Source organism: Abramis brama (assembly GCF_963993115.1).
Source record: "Abramis brama genome assembly, chromosome: 20".
Taxonomy (NCBI): Eukaryota; Metazoa; Chordata; class Actinopteri; order Cypriniformes; family Leuciscidae; genus Abramis; species Abramis brama.
In genome coordinates, this window is record NC_139982.1 from 29,701,306 (window position 1) to 29,714,372 (window position 13,067).

Sequence of the window (13,067 nt, forward strand, 5' to 3'; positions counted from 1 at the left end):
GGTGAAGTGGATTTAATTATTGTAGAGTTAATGAAAGTTATCACGAGCATTGTCATTTTTAAAGCAGATGTCTTAACAAATCAGTAGACCGGGAAGATTTTAAAACGGGCATTTAATTTAGAAATACGTAAGATTGCTGATGTGGAAATACAAACTGGAAGACAAAAGACAGCAAGAGCAGTGCTGTAAAGGGACGGGGCTACAGAAGCTCTATAACAGGAAAAGAGAATTTTAGCAGAATGTTCGCGCTGCTCTTTTCCATAAAAATCAACACATACGCCGACTACAGACTGTAAAGCTACAAAAACTTAAAAAGAAGCACCATAAAAATGGATCTAGTTTTCTTTTTCACTGTTTTGCCAGTCTTTTGAAGCCATATGATAGCTTTGCTAAGAGTTTTCGCCACAACTCATACATTTTATTTGCGTTTTTGTGTAAGTCTCAAAGGTTTAATATCAATACTTGAATTTTTGTCTGTTTCTTGTACAAAGGCATCATGCGAGTTAGAGTATAGTTAGAAACTTTTAAGCTCAAAAGTGTCCATCATTATTCATTTTCATTGTTAGGAAAAGAGCAGCGTCATTGTCATTCACCATTCTCAAAATCATACATTTTATATTCCATGCAAGAAACTAAGTCATGCATTTTTGGGTGAACCGTGTTTTAAGTGCTACAAAAGCATTATATTCTTCGAGAAAAATCTCGGACTACACCGGGTCAGTTCCCTTTCTCTGAGATGCTTTATTCATACTTGACCTGCTTTAGTGTGTGGTAATAATAGGTCTCTTTAAACAGTGCAAATGTCCCAGAGTTCAGCTGAAAATGATCTGCGTGCCTCTTCTTGTCTGTTCTCGTCTCTCTCTCTCTCTCTCTTCACCTGTCTGTCTCCAGACCCTGTCAGACAGTTGTTCATTCTGTCACACTATATTTCAGCCCCGCTGCAGGATATTACCCCCCTCCCTCAGCGTTCTGCACTGATCTGCTGTTTTGTGACGTTCTGTTTTATATGGCTGAACATTGCCTTGTGTGCGGTCTCAGCTGGTTTAAACATGGCACATTTTAGGACCTCAGGGGGCCGCTGGAGATATGGTACCAGGACTGATATTATGTATGTATGTCAGCACATGCATATGTGTTCGGAAATGTGTTTGCCTGTGTGTGAGTGTGTTCGTGAATGTTTAATGGTCTTTCTTTTGTGTTTAAAGGGACAGTTTTCCCCATAGTGAAATTTCTGTCACTATTTATTTACCCTCATTTCACTTCCAAACCGTTTGACTTTCTTCTTTCTAAACACCATAAACGTCTTCAAAGTCATATATATGCTTATATATAAGTCAAATTTACTGATATTTACTGAATTCACTGATCTCAAATGTTGAGTATCAAACTCAACCATGGCACTTTTGGTTGCAAAACATGGATAAACTAATTGTGTGTGTGGCGTCACACATGTTACACAGCATCTTGACACCCCAAAGTTTTAAAATGTCCATATGTAAATGTAAAAAAGTAAAACAACTTTAATTTCTGTCTTTTTCTTACATGAAGCTTCTAAAGACTTGATATATTGTGCATGACTACTTTTAGGTTGGTTTTTGTAGCTTTATAGTTCACTTTAGGCTTTCGTTCCATGGAAAATAAACACCATGATTTTAAAAACAATTTTATTTTGTGTTTCATGGAAGAAAGAAAGAAGTCATACGGAGTTTAAAATGAAATAAGGGTGAGTAAATGATGCAAAATATTCATTTTTGGGTGAACAATCCCGTTAATATCCCTAATGTTCAGTCTTTTGTTTTCAAACAATTGTTTTCGAAATATTGTGCATGACTACTTATGGTTTTTGTAGCTTTATAGTTCACTTTAGACTTTCGTTCTATGGAATAGAAACACCATGATTTATTTATTTTTTACAATTTTCTGTTTCATGAAAGAAAGAAAGAAGTCATACGGAGTTTAAAATGAAATAAGGGTGAGTAAATGATGGCAAAATATTCATTTTTGGGTGAAAAATGTCCCTTTAATGTCCTTTTGTTTTCAAACAGGGTTGTTTATTCATTAGGGAAGTCTGAAACATAATTCCCTAGAATAGTTGTGAGTTATTGAGTGCACAGGACAGCAGGCGTTCGGCTAACCGCAGCACATTACGCTAGCTTGACAAGGGCTGCAGGTCTTCAATAGATGCTCCGGCCGTCTCTGTAAATCTCTGCGGCTGCTATACTGCGTGACCTGCGAAGGGAAGGGAGGGCAGGTCTCAGCTTAAATGACAAACAATTAACGCGACTGAACATCATCTAATTTCCCAAGATTATCCACACGTGAACACACAGCAAATCGTCGTGATTGATGGATTTCATGGTTCTCAAGTGATGTAACATGGTTGAATTATAAGCCTGCCTCAGTTGTGTGTAAGTGACGTTTGGCTCTGTCGTGACGCATTTAATTGAATTATAATAGATGCTTTCCTGAACGGGGTCGGTGTGAGAAAAGGCCTGTAATTTTCACATTTAAACAGCGATTTAGTGATGAATAGCTAGGTGTCTTCACACGCTGCTAGGTCAACAGCTTATTATGACAGGTTTGAAAAATAATTTCTAAGGCCGCAGAATATTTTTTCTACGAATGCCATTATGGCAGTCCAACCTGTGATATTTACATTTTCCAGATACACTTCTTATACACTATTATACTTATTAATATATTGAAATTCTGTCATCATTTACTCACTGTTATGTCGTTCCAAACCTGTATGATTTGTATGCTGCTTTATAGACAAAAACTACTATAAAAGTAGTATAAAAGTCCAAAATAGTTAACTTCAGAAGACTTGTGATATAGCACACAAGTGTATTGGACAATTTTTATGTAATTTTTTTGCTATTTTTTCATCTAGGCTGCCTCTGGAGTCTTTATGATTTATATAATTATGTGATAATGTTAGAGCTGCACGATTCTGGATAAATTGAGGATCACAATTTTTTGTTTCAAATAAGAGATCATGATTCTTTCATGATTCTGAACAGACTTCTAAACAAAATAGCATGTAATTTACTAGAGGTTCTGACAAAATATGAATTACTGCAGTTCATTTAAATGTTTAATTAATATATTTTTTTTTAAATCGGGTTGAATTAATGATTCAAAGACTCAAATACTTCCCTTATTTTATTACCAGATGAATCAGTGTTTTTGAATGAATCTCTAGAATGAATGATTCAATGACATACATTTTTTAACAGTCACTTGTCGCCACCTAGTGGCGTAAAAATGTAATCAAAACAACCGTTATTTGAAGCGCGAAGTTACTCTATTTTGATCGCTACCGTAGACATCAGTGTTTAAATCCGAAATATAATGTTTTATCTCAGTACTTCTGTGATTATTTGAAGATTTAACACAGAAATAAGATTCTGTGTGGTTGAAAAGGCTGTTTGTGAAGCTGTTTTTCATGCCTAAACATGTTTGAATCGAGATCGCAATCTTTTAACGATTAATCGTGCAGCTCATTAACATTCAGTGCGAGTACATGATTTTTGGGTGAACTATTCTGTAAAATCTGTTTTCCATTTGGTTATACGTGTTTGTTTCCACGGTTTTTGTGCGTTTGATAGTGTTTGCACGCAGGCAGGTGTTCAGTTTAAAGTCTTTCCTACAGATTCACGTTAACCCTGAAGCATTGATTTTCTGTTCTCTGAATCATTACTCTCAAAATGGATTGTTACCCCAGGACAGAGAATGAAAAGAAAACAGAAAGAAAGTGAGGAAATATGGGGTTTTGTCTGAGGTTCAGAATAGCATACTCCCATACTATCGCTGCAGTTTGTTGTGCACAGTATGCAAATTTAGTATGCATTCATTTTTTTATGCAGTCTGTATGCATTAAATAACGGATGACCTACTACATTTGTCCAGTTATTGATAACTATTAATACAGTACTATACAGTATGCATTGTTAAATGTTTCAAACTGTAGTATGCCACATTCTCATCACATGAAAGGACTGCATTGCATGTTTAATTCAGCATGTGCTCACCTCATAAACTAAACCAGATTATTGCACTTTTTTTAATTTTATGCCTCAAATTTTGGGAGATTGATCAAATAATGAACTGGAGAATGAGAGTCAGTAGCCAAAGTTGTGAATTTAACTTATGCGCAAAATTGGAATATCGCATAAAACATTTGCGAATAAAGCACCGCTTCCATCCCATGTGTTCAAGAGAACAAAATCATCACTTCCTGGAAATTTGGTGCAAAATATCTGTAATAAAAATGGAAGTTGCTGCAATCGGGGAAGCCACTATGGCTCTTTTTCGTACATCATAAATGACAAAATAATACAAAGCAATAAACGCTGTCATGTTCTCTTGTGCCTGGCGTTTGGAAATACAATCGTGTGAGACGCGTTTCTGAGAAAATTAAACCAAATCATTCTGATTGCAGACTTTGGCTCAGGCATTTCAGAACGACCAAATCAACATTTGAGATGCTGTGATGCGATTGGTCCGCTGGTTAGTCCAGATCATAGATATCGTATAATAAAGGCTCGATGTCTCGTGCCCGCTGCTGGCCAATGGAGGTCGACGTCCGCACACGGCGGCCATCTTACTACAGGGTGCTCGCTCACTCGTAACATGGTGCATGTACTTTTAAATAACCATAACTTGCTCAATTTTCTACCGATTTTCAAACGGTTTGGTTTGTTATAAACGTCAGAGATGTAGTTATGATACTGCATACATATGAATAATTATAACAGTGGACTTCCATATGAAAGAATTATAGCCACGTTAATAACATTTGTAAGAAACCAAACCGTTTGTAAATCCGTCAAGATTTCAGCGAGATGTGTGCATGCTGATCACTCACCTTAATGCACAGCTTCCCTGTGGCAAGATGGCCGCCGGTGATGCCGGAAGTGACTCCGCCTTAAGACATCTAGCCTTTATATGGATATCTATGGTCCAGATATCCAAGTTGAGTTTTTGTTGCGCATCGAGGGATTTATGAGATGGTCCTCACTGCAGAACACGAAATCCAGGGGGAGGAGTTGGATCTCCCACCTTACATATACCTAAACCTACCCATCTCCACCCCCTGATCCCTGAACCCACCCCTAAACCTACCCATCTCCACCCCCTGATCCCTGAACCCACCCCTAAACCTACCCATCTCCACCTCTTAGATCTGGATCCAACTCCGCCCCCTGGATCTCGTGTACTGCAGTGAAGATAGACAACTCCAGTCCTGGAGGGCCACTGTCCTGCAGAGTTTAGCTTCAGCCCTGATAAAAACTCACCTGCCTGTATCTATTTAGTAATGCTGAAAACACTGATTGCCTTGTTCAGGTGTGTTTAATTAGGGTTGGAGCTAAACTCTGCAGGACAGTGGCCCTCCAGGACCGGAGTTGTCTATCCCTGTGCTACTGGATTTATTCGGGGAATGTGTTTCCATCGTAGTTTACGCACATCGGATTAAAAAATAAAATCCACCTCGATTGCTTCAAGTTTTTCCTGCACATTTTTAGAATCTTTGCATTTCCATCCAGCATCCTTTCCATCGATTTCCTAAAATTCGCATAAAAATAGGCGGATTGAAACATAGCTAATGGGTTCAAATATAAAGTCAAGTTAAATGCATTGCATTGAGGAAGTTTGCATACTTCATATTTTACAAATGGTGTAGATCCTCTGGTAATTTCATGCATCCAGAATTCACATACTGTGAACAATGTTCATACTGCAAAAATAGTGTGGAAGTGTGCCAGTTAGAAAACATCCGTGTTCCGTTTATGCTGGGAAGACTAAATATTTCATCTCCGCTGGTTAAAGGGGGATGTCATTGACACACATTCATGGCCTTGGGTCTGATATAGAGACAGAAAAAGAGAAGAAGAAAGGGAAGGCGAGAGGAAGGGGGAGGTGGGGTGTAATTGAGGGTTGTTGGTGTGTTATCAGCGGTCAGCGACGGTCCTGTTAACATCCCAGAACATTCGCCGTCCGGCTCTCACCGGAAAAGTGCTTCTTTTTATTACTTTGACAATAATGATTCCTGTCTGTTGTGTGCGGATGAGTATGTGTTGTGCGCGCGCGAGTGTGTAGTCGCTCCAGCCAGGAGCTATTTTTTGCAGCCATTAAATTCTGAAAGGCAAAAATAGCCGGAGTCGGCCAAAATGGAGGGAAGCCCAAGAGAATATGAAGGAATGGATGGATTTACAGCAGGAGAGAGAGAGGGAAGAAATGGAAGTTGGGGAAGTGGAGGGGGGGTTAGAGAGTATTAAAACCACTTTAGATACGAGGAGAAGGAAAGGAAGTAAAGAAAGAGAGAGAATAATGCCATATGACCAGGTTGGAATTTAAAGGAATAGTTCACCTGAAAATGAAAATACTGTCACCCTTCACTCACTGTCATGTCGGTCCAAACCCGCTTGATGCTGCTGTTTTTCTGCGGAACATAAAGCGATATTTCAAAGATGGAATTCCATAGGGATGTTTATAAATTTTGTCCCAAAATGAATCCCAAAATGATTTAATAAAGTATTTTATTAATCAAAAAATAACACAAAAAGCATAATTTACAATATGAAAAATGGATATTCATTTTGAGATTTGATAAAGATGACATTTATGATGACAGATGAATTTGTATATATCTTTGTGTGTGTAAATATATATTGTACGTTTGTAATATGTATGTTTATTGTATGTATGAAAAAGAAAAGAAATTAAATTAAATGGAGAAATTTTAAATTGCACAACATTCACATTTGAATATTCAATGTTAATTATATATTTAAAACAACATAAATTATATAAAATTGCAAAATGTATTATTTTTATATATATATATATATATATATATATATATAATATTTATTTATAATAAATTATTTTATTGATAATTAGTTATTTACTAAAGTTAGTAATTAGTTAGTAATTATTAACTAATAATTTAGTTAATTAATAATTTATAATAATAAAAATAATTTTTAAAATAAATAAAATTTATAATAATTTATTAGTTAGCAATTAGTTATTTAATAAATAAATAAATACATTTATTTAATAATAAATAAATATTAAAATATATAGTTAAATGTATTATTTATATATATTTATAATTTGCACACTCACACATATAATATTGGTTTGTAACTATTTGCGTTTGTGAACCTAATAATTTTCATGTGAACTGTTCCTTTAAGATCAGGAGGGACAGACGAAAGCTTTCAAAAGCTGTTTAAGAGGAGTTTAATAGCAGGATATTAGAGAAAGGTCCAGGCTCAGAGATGAGGGGGATTTGTAAGTAGAGAGAAAATTGAAGAATGTAAGAAAGAGAAGAGAAGAGGAGAGGAGAGGAGAGGAGATAGAGGGTGAGCAGTGACCCAGAAAGCAGCAGCTCAGTGCCGACACCTCACACACACACACACACACACACACACACACTGCACTCTCAAATAGAAACAATTAGTCCAGATCTCTCTAACGGGCCTCAATTAAGGCTGAGGAGAGAGAAGAGAGAAGGATGAAAACACCAGTGAAAGAGGGAGACGGTGAATGTGTTGAGTGACGAGGACAGTAAATCAATGTGTGTGTGTGTGCGAGAGAATGTGAGTTTGAGTGTTTACAGGCCCGTTTACATCAAGATCAGCTCTAAACGCGATGGGAATGACTGGAGAATCTGCATTTCACACATAACATTTTCAATTCGAATGCCTGCATTTGTAACACCGTTTCATGCCGACTTTAACTCTTCTTGTATTGGTAAGCGCAGGTTTGCCATTGAGATCAACCAAAGTTAACATGCGAAATGCAAATAAGTGCATATTGATGAATCAGCAGAACATGTGCAGAGCGGCCTGAGGAACGGGGCTGATATGCTAAACTCAACACTAATATTATCTGCTGCCTAATAACTTGTTCTTGTGTGTTTCCTCTCGCTCTCGACTCTTCCTCTCTGCACTTTACGGCTCTCTCTTTCTGCTCTCTCTTTGTTTTGTGTCTCATTTTCTTGGTGAAGGGAAGGAAAAATGGTGGTTCTCTCTCTCGCGATCGGATTGGCCGAGCATGACGACTTTGCCAATCTTCCAGACCTACAGGAAGTACCGCCCAGTCAAGAAACCCCCCCTGACAAGAGGTATCTGTCAGAATATGTGTGTGTGGGTGTGTGTGGAGAGATGCATTACATGTTTGACCAACCCACAGCAAGCGGTAGAGCTCCTGCTAGAGAGCAGGGGATTGTGGGTAATACCCAGCATAGCGTGTATTTGCCACAGGCTCTGAGGCAGCAGATACAGACACAGCGGTGCGCCGCTCTCGCTTTCAAGTCGTAATGCGAGTTAGTAGTTTCTCTCAAGTCCTGTTCCAAAACGCCAGTGAGCCGTCATGCTATCGACTGCCAACATGGGCAGCCAAATCTCATGAGTGACTTATTTGTAGTGCACTTCATAGGCAGCAACTTCACATGACAGGTTGAATGGCACAAAAGACCACTACACATGGGAATTGACTCAAGCTGTGTCCCAATGACACACTATACACTATGCACTTGTACACTATATATTCAACCGTGTAGTGTCCACCGTTCCACACTTAGTTTTTTCGTTTTAAATAAGTGCATCATCCGGGTATTTAAAGTGCACTTTTTCTTTTTAGAATTTATACTACAAAAATGACGTAGAATAGAGCACAAATACGCGATTTGGGATGCACCTTCATTAAAGTTTGGCATTAGCATACTGCTAATCGAATGATTAGCATGTTGTCATTGTAGTACCCTTAAAAAATAGCCCAATTAGATTTAACCACTTTATCAATTCTTTGCAGAATCAATGCTAAACTGCACTATTTACGAGAACTGCTGGAATCATGCAACTGTATTGACAAGTTTATAAAATAGCATTTTTAAACTAACTATATTCCAATAGTTTGATGCTAGCATGTGGCTAAATAGCAATGCTCAGGGGAACTTGGAGAAATGACACTTCCAGTCGATTTTATTTTAGCATGGCATTAGCATGTTGTCATGTTGCGATACTCTAACGTATGATAACACTGCGAAAGCGTACGAAGGAATAAAATAAACCATTTTTAATTACATTGTAGTATTCTATCAATTCGCTTCAGCATCGATGCTAAATGCAAGAATGACCGAACTTTCAGCTGATTCTGGAAGATTTTGATGATAGCATGCTAGTAAGCTAACAGCATGCTAGTAATTCAACAGCACACAACTTAAATTAACATAAAATACACAGTAGAAACAAGTTATGAATTAAATAGTGTATTTTGACTATTTATATTACAACGGTTTGATGTTAGCATGTGGCTATATGGGAACTACATGAGAAACACTTTTCAGTTGATTATTAGTTGATTATTATTATTAGCATGTTGTCATGTTTACTCTAATAAGCCTATATATTGCACTTACAAATTACGAGTAAAATAGTATTTTTTTTATTAGATTGAAATATTTTACCAATTCTTTTCAGTACCGACAAGAACGTCATGTTTACATTGCTATGTTACCAGCCTTAAAAATGTTGCACATACAAATAATAAAATTAAAATAGCCCATTTTTAATTAGATTGAACAATTTTGACGATACTTTTCAGTGTTAAGATGCATAAACCATCTAAACTAACAGCATACTTTAATTAGATGAATAAACATAGTACAGACACGTTTTGTGTAAAAGTATGTTTTTGATTATTTATATTAATAATAAGTGATCACATATAGTCACCATCCACCATATCCTTTCTTAGCTCTTCACATAGTCTTCTCTGCGAAAGATGCAATCCTGCATAATAATTGTGTCATAACGAGGTTAGGCTGTGTTAATTTCCACCTGTATCTTGTGGAACAGGGAACGCGCCGGTTTCTCTCGCTAGGTTTTGGAAGATAGCTTCAGAACGGCTGATATGAAGTAAATGAACAAGCTGTATGTTCAGCTGTATGTCGCTAATAAGTAATGAGCTCATTAATCATGCTAATGAGACTCACCTGAGGCTAACTGGGTGTTTGAATGCCATTGGTGGCTGTGTGGGCCAGGGCTCAGCCAATGAGGCGTGAGATACTGAGACTTACTTCCTGCTGAGATGTGAACTATTACGATCTTCACTGCATGTCTTGTTTGTTTCTGTTTTTGGCATTTTTATGCCTATTTGTTTTTCTTTCATCCTCTGACTTTAGCGTCAGATCCTTTTATCCCCACTCTCCTTGAACACGTCTCCCAAGTTCACACTTTTTTTTCTTGTCTTTTATGCTTTTATATTTGTTCTCTCTCACGAGGTGTCTCATTAGCTTTACTTTTCCCGCTCCGGCTGTGTTTTGGGAATGGAAACTACTGTGAAATATGCAGTACACAATATAAATTGCATGTGAAACAATGTGCAACATATAAAAATAAACATTTCAAACAGTATGCTGCATTATCACATGACCCCATTACATATAAGTTATCATTCTGCACTATATATGTAATATTTTTTTTTACACTTTATATATATATATATATATATATATATATATATATATATATATATATATAGTACAGGCCAAAAGTTTGGAAACATTACTATTTTTAATGTATTTGAAAGAAGTTTCTTCTGCTCATCAAGCCTGCATTTATTTGATCAAAAATACAGAAAAAAATGCAATATTGTGATATATTATTACAATTTAAAATAATTGGTTTTCAATTTATTATACTTTAAATTATCATTTATTTCTGTGATGCAAAGCTGAATTTTCAGGATCATTACTCCAGTCTATCCCATCATTCTTATATGATGATTCATTATCAAAGTTGGAAACATTTCTGCTGCTTAATATTTTTTCATAACCTTTGATACTTTTTTAGGATACTTTGATGAATAAAAAGTAAAAAATAAAAAAATAAAAAAAAAATGAAGCAATTTTTTAAAAATAGAAATCTTTTGTAACAACAATATACACTTCTGGTCAGTAATTTGGGGTCAGTATTTTTTTTTTTTTTTTTTTTTTGAAATAAATCAATACTTTTATTCAGCAAGGATGTGTTAAATTGATAAAAAGTGATAGTAAAGAAGATTTATATTATTAGAAAATATTTTTTTATTTTGAATAAATGCAGTTCTTTTTAACCTTTTATTCATCAAATATATTAGGCAGCAGAACTGTTTCCAACACTCATAATAAATCAGAATATTAGAATGATTTCTGAAGGATCATGTGATAGACTGGAGTAATGATGCTGAAAATTCAGCTTTGCATCACAGGAATAAATGATAATTTAAAGTATAATAAATTGAAAACCAATTATTTTAAATTGTAATAATATATCACAATATTACGTTTTTTTCTGTATTTTTGATCAAATAAATGCAGGCTTGATGAGCAGAATAAAATAGTAATGTTTTCAAACTTTTGACCTGTACTGTATATATATACAATTATATATATAATATTGAAATTCAATTTTAATATAAATATATTGAAATAGTATCTTTTATGCAGATATATATAAAATGTTGTACATTCTGTATGTATTATATAGAAATAAATTTATAATATATTTTAAAAAGTCTTAAAGTTTTAAAAGTTTTGTCAAGTTTTACAAAAAACATTGGTGAACTTTATTATATAAAGTATATAAAGGTTATAAAGTTTATTATATAAAGGTGTTTTTAATATATATATATATATATATATATTTTATTTTTTACATGTTAATTTTCACTTATGAATGGCACTTTATATATTAACATTATTTTTTATTATTAACTTTAAATGTTAAGTAATTAATAATTGCATTTTTATTTTTGAAATATTTTATTGTATTTTAATGGGAAACGGGTTAAAAAAAAACAATCCAATTTACGAAATAACCATATTTATTTTTAAAAGTGTCCTTTTATCATTTTGAAAACAATAATGTAGAATATATATATATAAATATATATATACATAATGCAATTGCATTGTGGGGATATTGTATTCTGCACATTTATGCAAACTACTTAGGTTTGTATAAATAAAAAATTCACAGTATGCATACTGCAGAAATAGTATGAGTAAGGTATTTCGAGCACAGCCTGTTTGTTTTCTTGTGTCTGCATTTAGTGAGTTGCTCTGCAAAGGGTTTTTATTATTAAGAATCATGCCTGTCACTCACATAAACATTCATTTATTAAAAAAGCATTCCTCTATAGCTACCACACTGATAATCATAGATAACACACAGCACACACTCGCCTACACCTCTCGAGGGAAATCCTCTCTGGCTAACCAGCGATCATCGGTGAATGTTTCTGCGCTGGATAATGGCAGTGAGTCAGAGGCTGAATTAGTTTTTGATCATTTGGAGGGCCGACGAGTGATCGCAACTGAATTAGAGAACGCAGACGTGAGTGTCTCTCTCTCTCAGTCTCGCACACAGGCGCTGTATGGCATTAGGTTTATGATTTACTGCGTTTGGTGGTGTGCCAGTGAGAGGGAGTGTATCGATGCCGTTGGTCGAGGCTAATTTACAGGCCTCTGACTGAAGTGGTGTAACTCTCCTGAGACTGGAGCTGACACACACTCCGATGCCTCTTTAAACATGAAGGAACACATCAGGGGTCTCCCTGATCACCATTAATATTATACAGACTGATGCAAGACTTCATTATGATGGAGACACCTGTAGTTGCTGTGCTGCTAGCGCCTCCTCTGTTCAACTGAAGGATTGCTGCTCTCAGCCTGAAAAAGTGCAATGCACTACAGTGTTGTTCAGTTTAGGATTATGAGCAATTTATAACAAAGGCATAAAAAATATGAAAAACTTTCTGCACTATTTATGTAATCATTTTTTTTTTCAAGTTTTACATATGAAATATTATATATACAATTATATATACAGTATATCTATCTAATTATATATTTATATATATATATAAAATATTAAAAAACATTTTTTAATTTATTAATAGATTATATATATATAGATTATATATACAATTTTATATACAGTATATCTATCTAATTACATATATATATAAAATATTAAAAATTATTTTTTTAATTTATTATATAGTATATT

General features: G+C 35.0%; 1 protein-coding gene across 4 annotated transcripts in view; it reads left to right on the forward strand.

Annotated features, from left to right (window-relative positions):
• The window catches only part of syt7a (synaptotagmin VIIa), a 126,095-nt gene that overhangs the window by 88,619 nt on the left and 24,409 nt on the right, over positions 1-13,067 (forward strand). For 2 of the 4 annotated variants that reach the window (XM_084095764.1, XM_084095762.1), the window contains one exon: positions 8,021-8,137. The exons of the other annotated variants lie outside the window; for them this stretch is intronic. In XM_084095764.1, the coding sequence (XP_083951890.1) occupies positions 8,021-8,137 (117 nt within the window). The remainder of the gene's footprint in view (positions 1-8,020; positions 8,138-13,067) is intronic. 4 annotated transcript variants of the gene reach the window in all.